General features: G+C 38.5%; 1 protein-coding gene across 5 annotated transcripts in view; it reads right to left on the minus strand.

The window, feature by feature from the left end:
• Usp8 (Ubiquitin specific protease 8) overlaps positions 1 to 18,777 on the minus strand; it is a 40,286-nt gene that overhangs the window by 3,344 nt on the left and 18,165 nt on the right. For 4 of the 5 annotated variants that reach the window (XM_076128275.1, XM_076128274.1, XM_076128277.1 and 1 more), the window contains 6 exons: positions 17,457 to 17,576; positions 4,236 to 4,366; positions 3,540 to 3,639; positions 3,061 to 3,189; positions 2,563 to 2,757; positions 1,727 to 2,070 (listed from right to left, as the gene is read on the minus strand). In XM_076128275.1, coding sequence (XP_075984390.1) covers positions 1,727 to 2,070; positions 2,563 to 2,757; positions 3,061 to 3,189; positions 3,540 to 3,639; positions 4,236 to 4,366; positions 17,457 to 17,576 — 1,019 coding nt within the window. Of the gene's footprint in view, positions 1 to 1,726; positions 2,071 to 2,562; positions 2,758 to 3,060; positions 3,190 to 3,539; positions 3,640 to 4,235; positions 4,367 to 11,708; positions 12,668 to 17,456; positions 17,577 to 18,777 lie in introns of those variants that run through there. The other variant, XM_076128278.1, reaches the window with a different exon arrangement.

Consider the following 18,777-nt stretch of genomic DNA (forward strand, 5'->3'; position numbering starts at 1 on the left):
CACACACGTTTTGAAATCAGCACAGTCAGTTCAGTTCTATTTAGACTACGATTCGGACATGATGGATCGGTCAATCTTGCGGCCGAGTGGCGAACGGGGAGACAGAGAGACAGTGCACGTTCAAACCTGTGTGTGCGAACGAGACAGTGCGGGGAAGCGGGAGGGTGATAACTCGGTCTAGTAAATAGAACGGCGGGCGAGCTGCTGTCTCGTTGCTTCGTTCGGACGAGCACTCGGTTGTCACTCGGTGCAATGTTTAGACGCACCGAGTATTCGGCCGATAGCACTGTGTCGCTGGTTTGCTCGGTACGTACGATCAAGGCAATAGCATCACATTCATCACGCCTGCTATACCTAACGGCGTACGATTGTACTTCATAGCTTCAACGCCCTCTAGTGGCCGCTGACTGAAGTTTTCCGTTGGTAGTAATAGTAGGTGCCGAAACGAAGAAGTGAAAAGCAACAATAAATTGGTATAAGTAAAGACCTTTGCCCATCAGTGGGCCAAAAAAAATATGTAACGAGGGGTACTGAAATGATTTTACCTCTTGAATGGGAGGGTAATCCATGAAAAGTTGGAAACCTTTGATGTGTATAGATGCGTATGAAATACTTAAACTTACATTTCACCCATTAGAATGTTTGTTCCTTATAAAAAGGAGCCTAATACTAGACGGGCACGAAGATCCGAGCTACTCTCAAGAATATCCAAATAAACATGAGAGCCAATAGCGCTTTACTCCACCAGGGATTTGAACTCGATACTTCATGACCAGCAGTCGTATATTTCTACCAACTAAAACTACAGAGATGGCTCGACATACAGATATGAGCATCAACATACTAATATACAGTATGACTGGTGAGTAACTTTCAATATTTGAGGACGTGATAGTATGCGAACATATAACATGAAATAAAATAACATAAAAACTAAATATTAAATAACTTCTTAGTAAACTTCGTACACAGTACACCGAGAGTCCAGTATTTAACTGCGGCATAATTGGACACCGCGCGGACGCACGCATATCAACACAGAAAACATGGGCGAGTACATTTTTGACAGCTTGTCGCTTAGTAACAAAACTAGTAAAGCGTGTCGTGAGTATAATATCCAAATTTCACTTATTTTTAGAGAAATTTTGATAAAAAATTAAGCTTCTATTTTTTTATATCAAGTTAACGAGCATCGAGTACCGAGTACTCTCCATAAGTATTGAAGGTATCTCACCAGTCATACTGTATAAAACCCTTCCGCTACTGAGTGGGTAATGGACGACGCATAGCCGAAATTACTGAGCGTAGAAAGTTGAAATTTCGTATGAACATTCTTTAGGAAGTGTAGAAAAGCACAAACCTCCGGTTTCTAAGTACATTTAGCGGTAGTTTAACAAAATCAAAAAATATTCAATATAGCGTATTTTTTGTATGAGTTTTAACGCTATTGAATAGATAAACTACCGCTAAATGTACCCCAGAAACCGGGGGTTAAGGCGCTCACACCAATCATATAACGTTAGAAACTGACTTATAACATTTGTTTTTAAACAAATTTTAATAAAATTGTTTCATTATCGTGTTAGACAATGTTGTATAACGTTATATAACTGCAGTATGGGAGCACGCTTAGAAACATTTTTTTGAAATTCCGTCTCTTAGTGGACGAAATTTCACGTGAACAAAGCTGTGGGCGAAAAAATATAATAGATAAAATTATACTCACTTGCCATAAACACTGCTTTTACAATAAGCAGTGTAATGTCCACCTTCCATAGAGCCGTAGTGATTGGACACCGCGTATAAATTGTACAAATGATTGCTTGGACAATGCAACGCGAATTGTCTCATATCTAAGTCCTCTAAGGGAAAATCTATGTATGTTTGTTTCTTCCTATACGCATTGCACATGTATTCCTTAGGGTCTACGTAGAATCTCTTGAAGTGTATAACTAAGACCGGTGGTAGTCGGGATATGTCTAACTTTTTCACTGCGTCCCGTTTCTCCTTGCAATTGGGACAGTTCCAGCCTGGTATCGTTTCACCGTTCAGATATAGTTTTAGGCAATCCTGTGGACAAATATTCGAGTTAGTTATTTTACATACATATCTAATATCGCGCTTTTTTCCCATAAGGGTAGGCAGAGACCAAGTTGTATTACTCAAATTAATTTGAAAGAATATAGTTTTTTTTTAGTCTTCACTACATAGTAAGAAGTCGCTTTCCGTGTCTGTCAACCTCGGCAAGAGTGTTTTAACCTAAGAGATCGATCCGCGCGGCTGTTGTTAACTAAGCCACGAGCTCATTGTACTCCTGTTTATCCATACTAATATAATAAATGCGTAACTCTGTCTGTCTGTCTGTTACTCAATCACGCCTAAACTACTGAACCAATTTGCATGAAATTTGATATGGAGACATTTTGATACCCGGGAAAGGACATAGGCTACTTTTTATCCCGGGAAAATGACGCATAATGGGAAAATTAAGGTGGCGGACGAAGTCGCGGGTAAAAACTAGTTTTGAATAAATTGAATTGATTAACATAAAGGTATACTCACACTAAGCGTGCACCGGTTGGCATTAGCGGGTAGTTCGAGAGAGAGGTTAGAGAACGACTCGTACGTGACACTCTGCTTGGAGCACACCGTGCATCGAACTGTGGACTTGATCTGCCCGTAGAACAGCCGCAGGATCAGGCTCTCCTTGCTCTTAGTGTACTCGTGCCACGCCTTCTCTGAGGGAGGGAGGCTGTCCTGCAAGATGAAATCCACATCTTCAATATTTCCGTACTATACCCGGCCGAAAATTGACGGTGGAAAGTTAAGGTGGTCGCCACGCCGCCACTATTGTGCCGGAAGGTTGTAGGTTCCCACACGGAACAATTATTTGTGCGATCCACAAATATTTGTTTCGGGTTCGGTTGCACTTTGTGTCCGTTGTTTGTATGTTTGTAAAAGTCCCCGCGACACAAGAGTCATTCTTAGAGCGGGAGTTGTCTCAAAAAAGAAGATTAGACGCTAGTATTTATATGTGGTAGTGGTATGTGTAATGTGTACCTTGTGTGGCGGCACGTTGATGGTGAACTGCAGGTCGAGGTGCAGCCAGTCCATGAGGATGGTGAGGAACTCGTGCGAGTCCTGCTGCTCGCAGCCGCGGAACGCGCGCTGGTGCTTGCCCACCTCGTTCTGAACACAACACACCCTTAGAAAAACTAAAACAAGTCTTACAAAAAATATCGTTTGATCTAAGAGGATTGTGTCCGGATATTTTTTCGTCTAGTGGCTAGCAGACGTATCCCCAAATAATTTAAATGCTTTTCAAACGTGTAAAACCTTTTTTAGATTTTGATGTACTAATTAGAATATCTGTTTTTTTAAGCCAAGAAATTGCCCCCCCCCTTTTACCGACCCGACCCAGTATTCGAACGAGACCTTTCACACGGCGGTCGCATACACTACCGACCGCGCCACGGAGGCAATCAACAAATAAAGTACCGCTAAATGTGCCTCAGAAACCGGGTAGAAGTAGTACGTACCCTGAGATCCCTGGTGGCTATGAACCTGTACTGTCCGGACCACAGCGCGCGCACCACCGCCGCCAACTCTTCTGCTATCGCGCCGCGAGTGCTGTGAGACCTGCACATTAACACAACACATTTTTCACGCTACAATCGACAAAAAAATAGCCTGCATATAAAATAGCAGCACAGCCGAACGAATTTGTCTTCTGGACACGGACTAAGGGCTACGCGACAACTACAACCACACCAAAACGACAACACGTGGTCGGGTGCATATTTTCTTATTGAAATACAATTTACCGCATTTTGCCGCCATGGACCAAGTGTTTCATACTATCAAATCGCTACCACATCGTTACCATATTTCGTCGCTTCTTCGTGGTGCGGTTGTGGTACGTTTAAAACAAGCCTAAATGTCAATAGTTTACCTAAATTAATGGCACCCATAGCCAGTTGCGCTCACCGGTCGGTAAATGATCTGTGGGTTAAGCAACCCTTGGCGCGGTCATTCCATAGATGGGTGACCGCATAGTGGTATTTGAGCTGAGCGTCTCCGTGCGGGCACGTAAAAAGTCGGCTGTTGTCTACTAAGATAACAGCTGTTAAGCCATGTCAGAGGCCTCTCGGGCGGCTTGAACAACTTTGACACTAGGTTGACCACTAACCATACGACAAACAAACAACCTAAATGAATAAATGGTTTGATTTTACCTGTTGACATGCTCCAAGTACTGTCCATTGCAGAAGTAGGTGACGAGGATGGCGGTGTTGTTGAGGCACTGTATGATGGAGTTCATGTAGCACGTGTTGCCCAGGTTCTTGAGCCCCGTCAGACCACGGCCCTGGATATAACGACCAATGTTACAAGTTGCCTGAATATAATGTACACGTCCCTCAAGTCTTTAGTAAGTGATTAAGTAATTAATTTGGCATATTCCCAATTGTCTTCTCTAACACTGTCCCCCGGGGTGACAACTGGGAACAAAAGTTGGAAGAAAATTCCCAGTTGACACGCCGGAGTGACAGCGTGGAGGGGACAACTGGGAAAATAACATTATTTTTTCTTTAAAAAGACACCTCCCGCACTAAGAATTGCTCTTTTGTCGCGGAGACTTTTACAAACATACAAACAACGGACACAAAGTACAACCAGAGTATCACGTATCTCAGTTGCCAACTATTTAAAAGCAAGCCTTACATGGTTTTCTCTCTTAGATTACAGTGATTTACACGTTAAGTTAAAGCAGCAACGTATTGCATACTGGCTATCAATTTGTCGTACATTAAATGTCAACTGCGATACGTGATAAGCCCGCAGATCCGAAGCAATTATTTGTGAATAACACAAATTATTGTCCCGTGTGGGAATCGAATCCACGACCTCCCGGCGCAATGGTAGCGGCGCGGGGACCTAAACCACTGCGCCACGGAGGCAGACAAAGTGAAAGTATCGAGTCTTTGTTAGTTTGACGTATATTATAAAGGAAAAAAAAATTAACATCACTTACAATATTTTCCTGTGAATCACACAATACCAGGTTTTCAGGAATTTGGGAGAGTTGACTTTAAGACATAATTGTAATGTTTTATATGATGAAATGTTTTCAAACACTTTCAGGACTCTCTTTTGCGTGTAAAAGCTTTATATTTTTCAAACTTTAATCCTACCTCCCTTGATACGTTAGCTTATTGTAATCTATACTAATATTATAAAGCTGAAGAGTTTGTTTGTTTGATTGTTTGTTTGTTTGTTTGAACGCGCTAATCTCGGGAACTACTGGTCCGATTTGAAAAATTATTTCAGTGTTAGATATTCCATTTATGGAGGAAGGCTATAGTCTATATATTATCACGCTACGACCAATAGGCGCAGAGTACCAGTAAAAAATGTTACAAAAACGGGGAAAATTATGATTTTCTTATGTGACGCAAGCGAAGTTGCGCGGGTCAGCTAGTATTTGTATATTTGTGGAGAACTTTACAAACATACAAAATTACGTACATTACAAGCAATGGTAGTATGAGACTGCGAATACTTTTCGTAAGATAAATTTAAATGCTCACTGTAATTATATTCTGTACTAGTGGACTGACCCGACTTCGTCCGGGTATAGTACAATTTTATCCCGTTGATTAAATTCCTGTGGGAGCTTCGATCCCATCAATCCCATTCAAACCTTGTCCCGACAGTCACAACAATATTGAAAATAGAATCATCCAATTTAATTTAGTTGTTGAAAAGTTATGCGCGTACATACTTTTCGGTGACTCATTTTCTTTTAGACTAGCTGACCCGCGCAACTTCGCTTTCGTCACATAAGAGAATGGGTCAACATTTTCCCCGTTTTCGTAACATTTTTTATTGCTACTCTGCTCCTATTGGCCGTACCGTGATGATATATAGCTTATAGCCTTCCTCGATAAATGGTCTATCTAACACTAAAAGAAATTTTCAAATCGGACCAGTAGTTCCTGAGATTAGCGCGTTCAAACAAACAAACAAACTCTTCAGCTTTATAATGTTAGTATAGATTCCAAGAGTTTCAACCGACAACAATCGTCGTTTCGGTAATGGGAAACCCGCGTTAAACGCGAAGATAATTTCTTGCAAGTCGTAAAATGGCGTGAATAAATTCACTGCTATAAAGACTGTCTTTATTGGCACATTGAGGCAATAAACGTTCAACCCCTAGGGGAAATAACTTATAATAACGTGTTTCGATGTACAAACAAAATTTAGTATTTTTCTGTCAATTTTAATGGAGTGAAAGAAGTTCTGAATAAGATTTATTTTAGATAGAAAAAACAGACCTTACTTAGTCTAAAGTCCTTGTAGTTACTACCACCAGCAAAAATGTATGGAAACTTTAGCCCTATCACATAGGTTCTTTCTACCTAATATACACAAGTTTTTTTAGTTATTAATTATTCTGTGATCGTGGTACTCGTAACCATGGAATGCCGTGTTCTTTTCATAAACAGTAAAACAAAACATTTTAAAATAAATAAAAAAATATTTATTTCAGACAAATAACGTGTCATACAAACATTTTATTAACAACAGATGAATAATCCATCATAATACATGTTAAACAACACTGAAAGCTAGAAAACCCAGTTTGAAATAATCATAATTAAATATCCTATCCTCTTCATGCTGTTGGCAATAAGTAGGTATGAGTAGGTAAGTAAATCTTCCAGTTTTACCAATAAAGCCGATAATATCAGAAATCTAAATTCACTTCATCCTAGATTTCGTTCAAATAGAAGTTTTCCCAAGTTTCCAAGAGCAACTAAGACGTTCTTTGTTATTATTATTACCTTCCATTTATTTTACGACATAAATGTCCGGTTACACCACGTCTAAATAAATACATATAAAACAGCTCATCAGATTTTCACAGTTGTTTTCATACAGTCACTTAATTCATCGGATAATATATTAGACAGTTATCCATTAACTGTGAAACTGGGCATTATATTTTAAAACCTCCTGTTAAACAAGCAATGTCACTCGAAGTAGCCAAGTTAGCGCGCAGTTCATTGTCTTTGTTTTCAAGAGAGTGAAATAGATTGAAAAATCGATTCAGACGAACACCATTCGAGAGCCATTATACTTCTATGTGCAGCAAACATGCTATTGCAGTCTTCATTGTTTTAGCTATAAATTTGGCGAAATAATCTAGCCTTTAATCAATTGCTTCTTATCTTGTTGACTGAATAACGCGATAAGTGACGTGTGCAAACGTTCAATAACATTTTTTGGCAATCAGGTGCCGACTTTTAAATACGCCATTAATCTCTTTTGACTGCCTCGTCATTGCTGGCTCTGTCTGTTGCTACTTTCAATAAATTTGTTAAAGGTATAGCTTTCTTTTAAACAAATATCCTGTCCATAGTTTTTAAAAGGGCTCTTCCTTTGTATCCGTGTACATATTTCGCAAGTAATTACTCTCGATCATTTATATTTGGTTAAAGTTTTCAAAACTGCCTCTTCTTTTGTATCCGTGTACACTTTTCGCAAATAAATAATTACTCTCGATTTGATTTTTAATTTCTGGAAACGTTGATTCATCGAGCTGAATGGACATTTAATTAGTTTTTAAATAAGTAATCACATATGCTCATCTTCTTTAGTTATTTTATAGATTTTTCTTTGTATTGTATCATTACTAATAAATTGATGATATCTCATGGCGTCTTGGTGTGAAGATCATTGATTCCAATTACCTTTTTGACTGCCGGCATTATTTGTTTTTCACCAATTGTGGTTGGCTTTCTCACACTTGCAGTCAATGAAATATTATATGTAGTTCGTGGGTCTTCCTGTTTAGAACACGATGCAAAAAGTTTTGATAGACTAGACTGGTTTAAATACCCTTTTTCTAGCTTTTGAAAATAGGATAATTGTTTGTCCTTTTTATTAGAATGACGTCTATTAAAGTGCTCTTGAAGCCTCGAAGTCTTCATAGCTTCATTCGAAAATACTTTTTGGCAAATTAAACATATTGGTAATAGTGGATTCGTTTGAGATTTCGTGAAACCATATTTTAAGTATTTAATATTGTACTTCCGAGATTTTTTCTTAGATTCTGACATTTTGGAAACCACAATCGTTACATTGGCACATAGAAAGTTACAAATTTAATGGCTCTACATATATGTAGATATATTTTTTTATCAATAACGCACGAGCGTGTTGTACCGGCACAGTTTACAGAAACAATAAGTGATTAGAAGGGCTATCAGTGCCTTTTAAAGATTTGATTTCGAGCACGAAGTGACTTGTATGCCTTTGTTTGTCAGCAATCAGGTTGTTACAAGTTTTTTTTTTGGAAACAGACTTGATTGAGTTATCATGTATCTGCCTATAAACGTCATAATAACAAGATAAACATTAGATAGAAAGATAAAATATTTTTCATGAATATGTAGTAGGTCGGAGAAAAAGTCATTTCGCATTATAGTATGTATGAACTTGTAATAAAATCTTTTCTCTACACAAAAAAGCTTGATATTTTGGTACCTCACGAGCTTACTGAAAGAAACCTAATGATCCGTGTATTCATTTGTGATCCTTGAAGCCGAAGAGATTTTATAACAAGTTCATACATACTATAATGCGAAAAGACTTTTTCCCCAACCTAATATTTATAAGGTCGAACGTCGACGTCAAGGCAGGCCGAGAAAACGTTGGCGTGACGATTTAGACACTTATCTGGAAGGGTGGCAGGAAATTACTGATGATAGAGACTTATGCACGCGACTCCGCTCGCGTACTTGTCATGGCAAAGAAATTTGGACATTCCAGCTGCTCAAGGGTAGATTGTAAAAAAGAGTTACCACGAGTCACAGATTTCAAATTTCTCCAAAAAACATGAAAATCGGTCTCCTGCTTCGTCGCTAAATAATTACAGACAGGCAGACTGTCGCATTTATAACATTAGTATGTATAGACACCCATATTTACGTAGACCGGAAACGTCGCTCACACGTCACACAAAACTATAATTTAAGTAAAGAAAACGCCCTTTTCCTAAAGGCTGTAGTACACAGAATGCGGGAGCGGTTCTTGAACGGGTCATGAGCGGTGCGAAGCCGCTTTGTGTTGTATTTATCCCTTTACAAGCAGGCATACGGAACGCATCGCTTCCGTGCTATCGCGGCCTGCACCTCTTATGAGTATTGCTATACGAATAACCGGCATTGTCGATTCGTCATTATTTATTAAACAACAAAACTAAGTACATACAATTGCTGCACTTGTTCGGCATTTGGGTTATTTATTCGGCTCAACAAAACATTCGATTCGATAGTATTTGTGAAAGCAAAAAGCCGTCCCATAACAACTACTTCAGAAGGTTTTGGCTTATAATAGGGTAGTTTCTTCGAAACGAACGTCACAATTCAGATATCATTCCTCAGGCGACATTTTTCTCGAACATTCATCTACGTCATATATTTGATTTTATTGTTCGTCTAAGCCGGTTTATGCCGATTTATATGTGTGTAGCAACTCTGAACAGTTCAATTCCCGCTCCCACGTTCAGTGTGATATAGTCTTAAAGCTTTATATAAAGACGCAATAAGTTTGACCTCGCCACGATTGTTATCAGAGGTCAAGGGTCAAGTTCAATGTGAAATATACCGAGTTAGGGGTTGGTTAATGTATTAGCTAGCGGTCGAATACTGTAAATCTTTAAGGTTCTATTTTCAGGCACTTGTGAAAGATGTGCATTGGTTTCTCTAAAACTATACATTAATATTAGGAATGCGAAAGTAACTCTGTCTGTCTGGTACCCAATCACGCCTAAACTACTGAATCAATTTGCATGTAATTTGGTATGTATATATTTTGATACCCGAAAAAGGACATAGGCTACTTTTTACCCTGGGAAAATGACGCATTCCCATGGGATAATTCAGATGGCGGACGAAGTAGCAGGTAAAAGCTAGTTATATATTTTATAATTCATCCATACATACATACATAAATCAAAGCCTTCTTTCAGGTATGCAGAGACGAGAGAACACCAGTTGGTACGATCCTTACAAACTTCCTTTGCTTCAGTCACATCCATATAGAACCGCCGGTGAAGAGTACTACGCACCTGACCTTTTTGCAAAATATCACCAATATGATCTGTACATATCTTTTTACATATAATTCAAAGTGATTTTATCCTTTGCCTAAGCTTCTGCGCTCCTAAAGATGTATATATGTTACTGTAAAAGCCCGAACGGTGGTAATTCCTAAGATTTTCCGGTATAACCTAAGATTTACCAACTCGCAATGGTAAAAGTCCGAACAATTCTTTTATTTCGAACTTTTACCTATATTCACTTGATGATATCGAGATGTCGCCGGAGCCCCGCTTCGCGGGGCTCCTCCTTCTGGGTGGTTAAAAAAAAATAACCACGAAGGCTAAGGTGGGAGCTTCGCTTCGCTCGCTCCCACCTTAGCCTTCTAACCTAACCTACCCATGTCGCTATGCCCAAAACTCCTACTTTATAACTATGTCACAGTATATAATTATACCGTGAAATAGTTATAAACATAGTTATGAAGAAGGATTTTTTTATATATCGTAACATCGTTTTTAAAATCTGGCTTGTTCGGACTTTTACCATTGAGAGTTGGTAAATCTTAGGTTTTACTGGAAAATCTTAGGATTTACCACAGTTCGGACTTTTACAGTAACATATATAATCGATTTACGTGTTTTTAGTTGTAACCTTTTAGCCTTCAATACGTACTCTGTTATAGGTGCCGCCAAACAACTTAGACAATTTCGCTTTAACAAACGATATTTAGGTACACTTGGAAATAATTGCAGGGCGCGCCAGCGAGAGCTATTGCGCTTCGATCGCCCAATTGATAAAAAATTCAAGCGTGAGTCTTCTGCACTGAGTCTACGAGGCGCCCATAGCCAGTTGCGCTCACCGGTCGGTAAACGATCTGTGGGTTAGGCAACCCTTGGCGCGGTCATTCCATAGATGGGTGACCGCATCTCCGTGCTTCGGAGGGTACGTAAAAAGCTTGAACAACTTTGACACTAGGTTGACCACTAACCATACGACAAATAAACAGCTGGGTCTACGTTCAGTTTGCATTTTAAAATACCCACTTGTTTTCAAGTTGTTAGATGACACCTTTTCTGTCGCGTTTAGAACGTTAAGTATGGACTGTACATAGAATTTAATGCTCTTTATAGGTCGTGAGTTCTTAGTTCAATCGATACAACTGTCGGTTTGTCTGATACGCTTTTACTGTTAAACCACTGAACTTATTTTCTTGAAATTTATTATGGAGATTAGGCTAGTCAGATCACGCGGATATAGCTACGGCCATGCTAGTTGATGAATCCCTGAAAATCGTGGCAATATTTTATATTTTCTTAGGGAGGTTACTAATTTATTATCTAAAAAAAAAACTGCTATTCATATAGGTAGTATATACGGTATACAAACTCCGGTAAAACCGAGCACTTCTCCTAATTCGAACTTGTGACTCAGTAACACACACACTCAACTACTGCGTCCATGTTCAACACTAAAGTTGCTTTCATCTTAAGGTTTTTTTTTTGTAAATATATTTTTTCTATGGGGTATTTTGGGGGAGACCTTTGTCCAACAATGGGACCAGTATAAGTTAAGAGAAAAATATCTTTGTAAAGTACTCACACGTCGAAACAGCCAAACGATGTGGTTTTGTGAGTACTTGAGCCTGACTTTGACCTTGAGGACCATGCTGGCGGTGTCCAGGGGTATGCATCGCCGGTCGTAGCCCACAATCTTGGACCCGGCAGTACACTTGGGCACTAACGTGGTACCGATCGCACATACAAGGTCACGCTGACCCTTACGATGCTTCGCCGGTCTTTTGCAAGACTTCCTTTTATCCTTTTTAAGAGCCGTGATTTAGTCTTTTATTTACACTTATTTATTTTATAAAGTTTATATTTTATGTGTATTTAAGTTTACTTCACACGCAACTTAGCTATTACTTTTTATTTGTTCAATTATTTATTTTTCCCAGCTTCTACTCGGTGTAACTATTTATTATTTACACTATATGAAAGTCAATAGTAATGAAATGTTATTTTTTATCTTACGAATGTCTTATTTTCTATATATTTAAAACGTAACTGAGTATCTTTACGTCTACACGAACTTCACTAATGTTTATATAACAGTATAAATTAAATTAACACTTCCTTAAACACTTTAGTTAGCACTAAAAACTTGCGTCAGAGTTCAAAAATGTAAAATTCAATTGTCATACGTAAATAAATTCGACTTAGTATACCTAGACAAAGGGAACACTAGAATTAGGAGCACTAATAAATAGAACATAAACACAGTGCTTAAAATAGTCGGCAACATCACTGGTTTTATGTACAAATAAAAACTTATTTATATTATTAATTTAAATTAAAAACGAAATAAAATTTATTTTTCTTATTTTAAAAAAAGAATCAAGTATCTTCTATTTTTGAATATTTCACCAACTTTTTAATTTATTTTATTTCTCTTCTATTTTTATTTTACTGAAATTTATTTTATGTTTTAATTCTTTTGTTTAGCGTGTTTTGTACGCGGTCGTAGGGGCGGGTATTCTTTGTCATAGCTGTGTCAGCACTGAGTTTAGTTGCTTAGTTAGCTCGCACTACTCACGTGTAGGGGTTGCAGTCTAGGGGGTGGAGGGTGTCTACTCTACTTGTTATATGTAGTGTAGTGACGTTTTGTTTGTAAATACTGTTCGTTTCGGGATTGAAATTCTTTGTTGTAAATGACAAAGTATAAAATATTTTGATTTTGATTTTTGTGTAGGTATATTATAAGGAAAATTTGCTATATTATGAAACGAGTCTATAGTCGAATCGGAGATAGTTTTCAATTTTTAAATTACAAGCCATCTCGGAACTACTGAAACTTGGCACACAATCAGTTTATAATCTGCATTAACATAATATAATAATAACTCTCTCCACAAGAACGAAGTCACGGGCAGAAACTAGTATTCTAAACTTCTTATCTGAGTATGTATTATACACAAATACTCTCAAATACTGCTCGCCTTAAGTGACTATGACTGAAATAACTTGATTTAAGGCTCGAAAATCGGAATGTATAATAAATGCATCTGTGGTCTAAGCGAAAGTGTATACGACAGCCGATCACGAGGTCCCGAATTCGATAATCAGGTTTGGTTAGTACTAGACTGGAATATTATTATTTTCAATAGTACCTCGTAGTTGATAAAGTCACCGGTAAATGGCAATAAGCTCATCACCTCAATACACATGACGAAACGAAACGCTGGTTATTTCAACGTCGCTACCTACACCTTCAGGTATAAAAGGCTTAAAGTTACCTAAATAAAAATAATATTAGGTCGGGGAAAGTCTTTTCGCATTATAGTATGTATTAACTTGTAATAAAATCTCTTTGACTTCAAGAATCATCATCACAAGTGAGTACACGGTTCATTAGGTTTCTTTCAGTGAGCTCGTGAGGTACCCAAATATCGAGCTTTTTTGTGTAGAGAAAAGATTTTATTACAAGTTCATACATACTATAATGCGAAAAGGATTTTTTACCGACCTAATAGTTATATTTATCATTCGATCCATAGAAATTGAGACCCAAAACTATAATAGCGCTTTGCGTGCGACACTATAATACATTAAGCTCGGCGGCCCATCTATCCTTTGGCATTTCGCATGACTGACCAGTCCCAGCGTCGATAATAAATTCCAATGATTAATAGACCACCTCGTAAGGCTATTTAAATAATTGCTACACTAACCTTCAAGTTTATTAAAGCCTTATGTAATAAAGAAATGGTTTATGTTTTTCTTTAAGTATGGTTATAAATTGGTGTTTTGAGTGAGAAAGGTGGTGTTTATTAGAAGGTTAACATATAAGTCAGCTTATTATGAATTTCTTGTGCCTGGTTTCTGGGGCACATTTAGCGGTAGTCTATCTAGATGACAGAACATAAACGACGATGTATTTAATGACAGAACAACTCCGAAATAAATGTTATCTCCGACCCGGGATTCGAATCCGAGAACGACCGAGCCGCAGGGGCAATCGTCATAGCAAAATACTGTACATATGTAATAAAGATTAAACAGGTACTTAACATAGTGAGGTTATTAAACAGATAAATATTTGGTGTGCGCGCGAAGCCCCGCACACGCGCCTGATGCACGCGACCCGCCATGTGACCGACACACCACTGATTTCGGACACATCACACCTTTCACCCAGTCACGTTCGCTCACTTCCTGTAAGCCCTACTTAATAGCATGCCATGAAATCCTTCGAACCTATCGCAGGGCTACCGAGTCATGACGAACGAATTGAAATAAAATCTATACTAATCTATACTAATATTATAAAGCTGAAGAGTTTGTTTGTTTGAACGCGCTAATCTCAGGAACTACTGGTCCAATTTGAAAAATTATTTCAGTGTTAGATAGCCTATTTATCGAGGAAGGCCATAGGCTATATATCACTAGCTACGACCAATAGGAGCAGAGTACCAGTAAAAAATGTTACAAAAACGGGGAAAATTATGACCCATTCTCTCTTATGTGAAGTTGCACGGGTCAGCTAGTGATGAAATAATCCCCTAATGGATGTAATGTTCCCTTTCTTAGAGGAAACTTTCAAAATATAATCAAATTAATTATTACTTTAAGTAAAATGCTGACACCTGAGATAGTCAATAATACAGAAAGTGAATTTACCTCCGAAAATTGTTTCTATATCAAACGCCCTGCCCCAAAGTAGAATATCATAGGACATAGCTATGAAAATAACCAAAGTAAATTCGTTTTGCCGCATCCACACCAGCAAACTGTCTTACTTTTCTTATTGCTGCGGAGATGAGCCTGCCCGCGAAAAGAACATTTTGGGTGCCCCATTGAAGCTTATCTAAATCTACGCCTAGGAAGGATGCGAAGTTGACCATGTCTTTAATTCGAGGCATTTCATGGTCTGTTTTGGAAAAACTATGATGAGGTGTCTTTAGAAATACTGAGTAATTCTGAGGCAGTCATTAAACTTCTTTATTACTATACAAAAGACGGAAGCTAGATGCCTGTATATAGTCTAACCCTCTTATTCATAAAAATATATGAAGGTAAGAAAGGTTTATAAAGTGTTTTGTTTCTTTCTTAGCGAAATTAATAGAAAAAACATATTATAGTAGTGTTTTAACTAAAATTGGTTTATAGTGTGTTTATGAATAAGAGGGTATGTATCGGCGATAATATTATCACTCAATTTCCAACCTTATTTATCGTATTAGCAGCCTATATACTTATTTCTTATGTCGTGACACTGGTGGGTGTCGAGCTTATAACGTAATCAACACGCATGTTTCCAAACGAAGGATTAAAGGCACGTTTTACTCATTAAAACCCACGACATAAGATTGTATAGCTAGTTTTACCAAGTTATATACTCTATAACGTTATATGTATTTTAAACATACATAATTTCACGCCTGATAAACCTGAAAATGTAGGTAGAGGTGTAAGAAATACACCTATTGCCATTTGGCGGACACAATAAAATTACTTTTGATTTTTAGTTCTTACGACTAAAATGTAATTTTGTATTTAGGAAACTATTACAAACTAGAGGCCGACGGCGACTTTGTCCGCGTGGAAACCCTTCCTGTGTAAATCCCGATCCCTCGGGAACTCCGGGAAAAAAATAGCCTATGTGTTATTCTGGGTCTTCAGCCACATATTATGCACCAAATTTACCACCAGCTATGGAATATCCGCGCTAAGGTTGCTTAACCCATTGATCGTTTTCCGACCGATGAGCGCAAATAGCCACGCGCGCATTAAGTAAAAAATAAGTAATTAAGATATACAATGTATGCGGTATAGTTTATTAGCGTAAGTCGTGTGCACGTTTGTTGATAGTTAGCGAGGATTAGTGCACGAGTGGGTATTCCCTGCCTTGACTTCGATACACGTCACTATTCACCCACGCGGTACACGATGCATACGTTTGCAGTAGGATAACCACTTTAATTTTTAACCAATTATAATAGGTAAGTACTGGAAGTGTGTGATATTTTCGGTCATTTACCCGGATTATTAGTTTTATCTTATTTTTTTAAATACTGGAAGTGTATGACATTTTCGGTCATTTAGCCGTCTCATTCTTAATGGCCGTCGTGGCGCAGTGTTTAGCTATCAGTACTACCAACGCGCCCGGCGGCGGACGCGAATCCTATTTGAATCCAATATTTGTGTGATTCACAAATAGTCGTTTTGCGTCTCTGGTTGTAGAGCAATTCGTAAAAAAGTAACACCGACAAAGTTGTGTTTTTCAATAATAAAACAATGTTTATAAGGATATTTGCCCACAGCGATCAGTTTCAACGAAAATGGCCAATTTTTCATGATTATAAAGGCCAAATAGATGCCCAATACACATATACGCCGCATGCTTTTCCTTTTATTACCCGGCGGGATAATATTTCTACCAAGCCGGTGAGAGCTTCGGCCCCGGATCGACAGCTTTACGGTCACTACTAGCAAGAAGCTGCGTCAGGTCAATCACTGAGAAGTTCTTCTCTTAACAGTGAATTTAGCTAAAGAATTTGAACTCAACATCGCTGGTCGGTAGTCGCATACACTATTATTTTGTTGTTCTACTGTATGTACGTATATCGTGGCGTTGTACAATGCAACGAGGTGCAGTGAGTCACATAATAAAGTGCGTGTCGCCGATAGCTTAGCGTATCAAAATTATCTAGTACCTTCGACACATGTGTGACTGATCAGCGCCCCTAGTGGATGCCGTACGAACTATTTTTTTCGCTAGTCGATAGTACCGACTGTACTAAAATGAGATGAGTAACTTTCTTCTAAAATTTTGGTTCTTAAGGGGGTAAATTCGGTTCAAAACGATGGGAAACCATGGTGATGTCACCTTTAAATTTTCGTCGTTAGATCTATTTTAAGTTTAGTTTGATTGTAATGTTGTTCCCACATTACAGTCAAGTTAGTTCAAAAACGTTAACGTATTGTGTGATTCACAGATCATAATCATTTGCAGAATACACAAAGATTGACGAAAAAAACAGTTGTAAGTTTAGTGACGAGGACGGAATCGTAGACTCCCTTCGTATCGCTGTGAAAGGACATTCTAGCTGGTGTAATACATAAGTTTAAGTTCGGGAGCGAAGTTACGAGGTAGTCCATCTGCACCCATTCGAATACATACATATATTGATGAGTGCCTTTCGTGGCCTAGGCTAGGTGCTATTCAAATGGGTGCTCTAAATGGACTACCTTGAAGTTCCGAGCAGTCCATGAAGGTTTTCTTGACTGATGTAAAACCAGTCTTAGAGTCTTCAAATGAATAAGTAGAAGTATATATATAGTCACTCACCACATCGCCCCACACAGGCTGAAAGTCCCTCTGGTGCAGGTCGCTTGAAGGCGCCACTTTGCTGGGCTTGGTGCTGCGGTCGAAGGTCGGCGCGCAAGGCTCCTCCTCATCAGAAGACACCTGGGAATAAACAACGTTGCATACTATAATGCGAAAAGACTTTTTCCCCGACTTATTATAATACTCTCGAAACTAGTCGAAACTCATGCGTTGCATGTGTAATATAAAGATACGGGAATTAATACGAACAAGCATAGTACCTTGAAATGCCGGCAGGCTGACTCACCTTCGACAACAGCAAGTGCAACCTGCGCCTAAATGGGCAATTCAGGGAAAAATTTCAGGCAATTCGCTTTAATTCCCGTATCCTTATATTACATGCAAAGCGAGAGTTTAACAGTTATGACGTATAAGCAAGACGTACTCAGGCCTGTTTCAAGTTTTAATTGAGAGCAGTGGGTTGCTACCGAGACGTTACTAGGCTTTCCTTCTTGCCTGATCAGTCGCGTACGTCAGTCACACACATCATCAGTTACGTATTACATAGTGAAATTTGTCGCACACTTGCTGTGCAATGTTATATACTATAATGTGTATATTCGCTTCACCGACGCACGCGACAGACGTCAGCGTTGGAAGAAAATAACCTTATTCAGCCAGTATACCTTGGCAGGCCTCGATATGCTGAGACAGACTTGACTTGCTACACACATGTTCAGTTCGGCATTAATCGGCCTAGCATTATCAGCAAGATCGAATAGGTATGTGTAGATGAACCCGACCGGTACCCGCCGAAGAGTGGAGTCGGATTTGTTGCTGGATAAATATTGCCGAACCGATATGTGTAGCAAGCCTAACGGGCTTTACAAGAGTTAGTAATGTTTACATTCTTACAATATCGATATACCTTTTTGGTTGACTGATGCTTCAGGATGTTGTTCAGCCGACCTTAATATACTATTATTATGTTGGATAAAACTTTAGTCGTGATCGAAATCATCAGCAAAAGAAAAGAAAATATATCAATTGGAGATAAAAAGAACATTCAGTAGTCTAAGTCGATCGTATACCGACTAATGACGTTACGTACTTGATGCGTATACGCTCGTGTACGTGCACGTTCCTATCAAAATACACGAAGTTTATTCGTTTTCATCGGTTCTGTTATTCTTTCAACCACGAATAAAGTTTACCAACACAGCCTATCATAAAAGTTTAACAACAAATCTGATCGTTGTCTCAGTCTATGGGTTTTTGTACAATCATTAAAATCAAACAATTTAAAAAGCACTTTAACTTATACAATCCAGTCTTGCGTACA

Source organism: Anticarsia gemmatalis, chromosome 21 (genome assembly GCF_050436995.1).
Source record: "Anticarsia gemmatalis isolate Benzon Research Colony breed Stoneville strain chromosome 21, ilAntGemm2 primary, whole genome shotgun sequence".
Taxonomy (NCBI): domain Eukaryota; kingdom Metazoa; phylum Arthropoda; class Insecta; order Lepidoptera; family Erebidae; genus Anticarsia; species Anticarsia gemmatalis.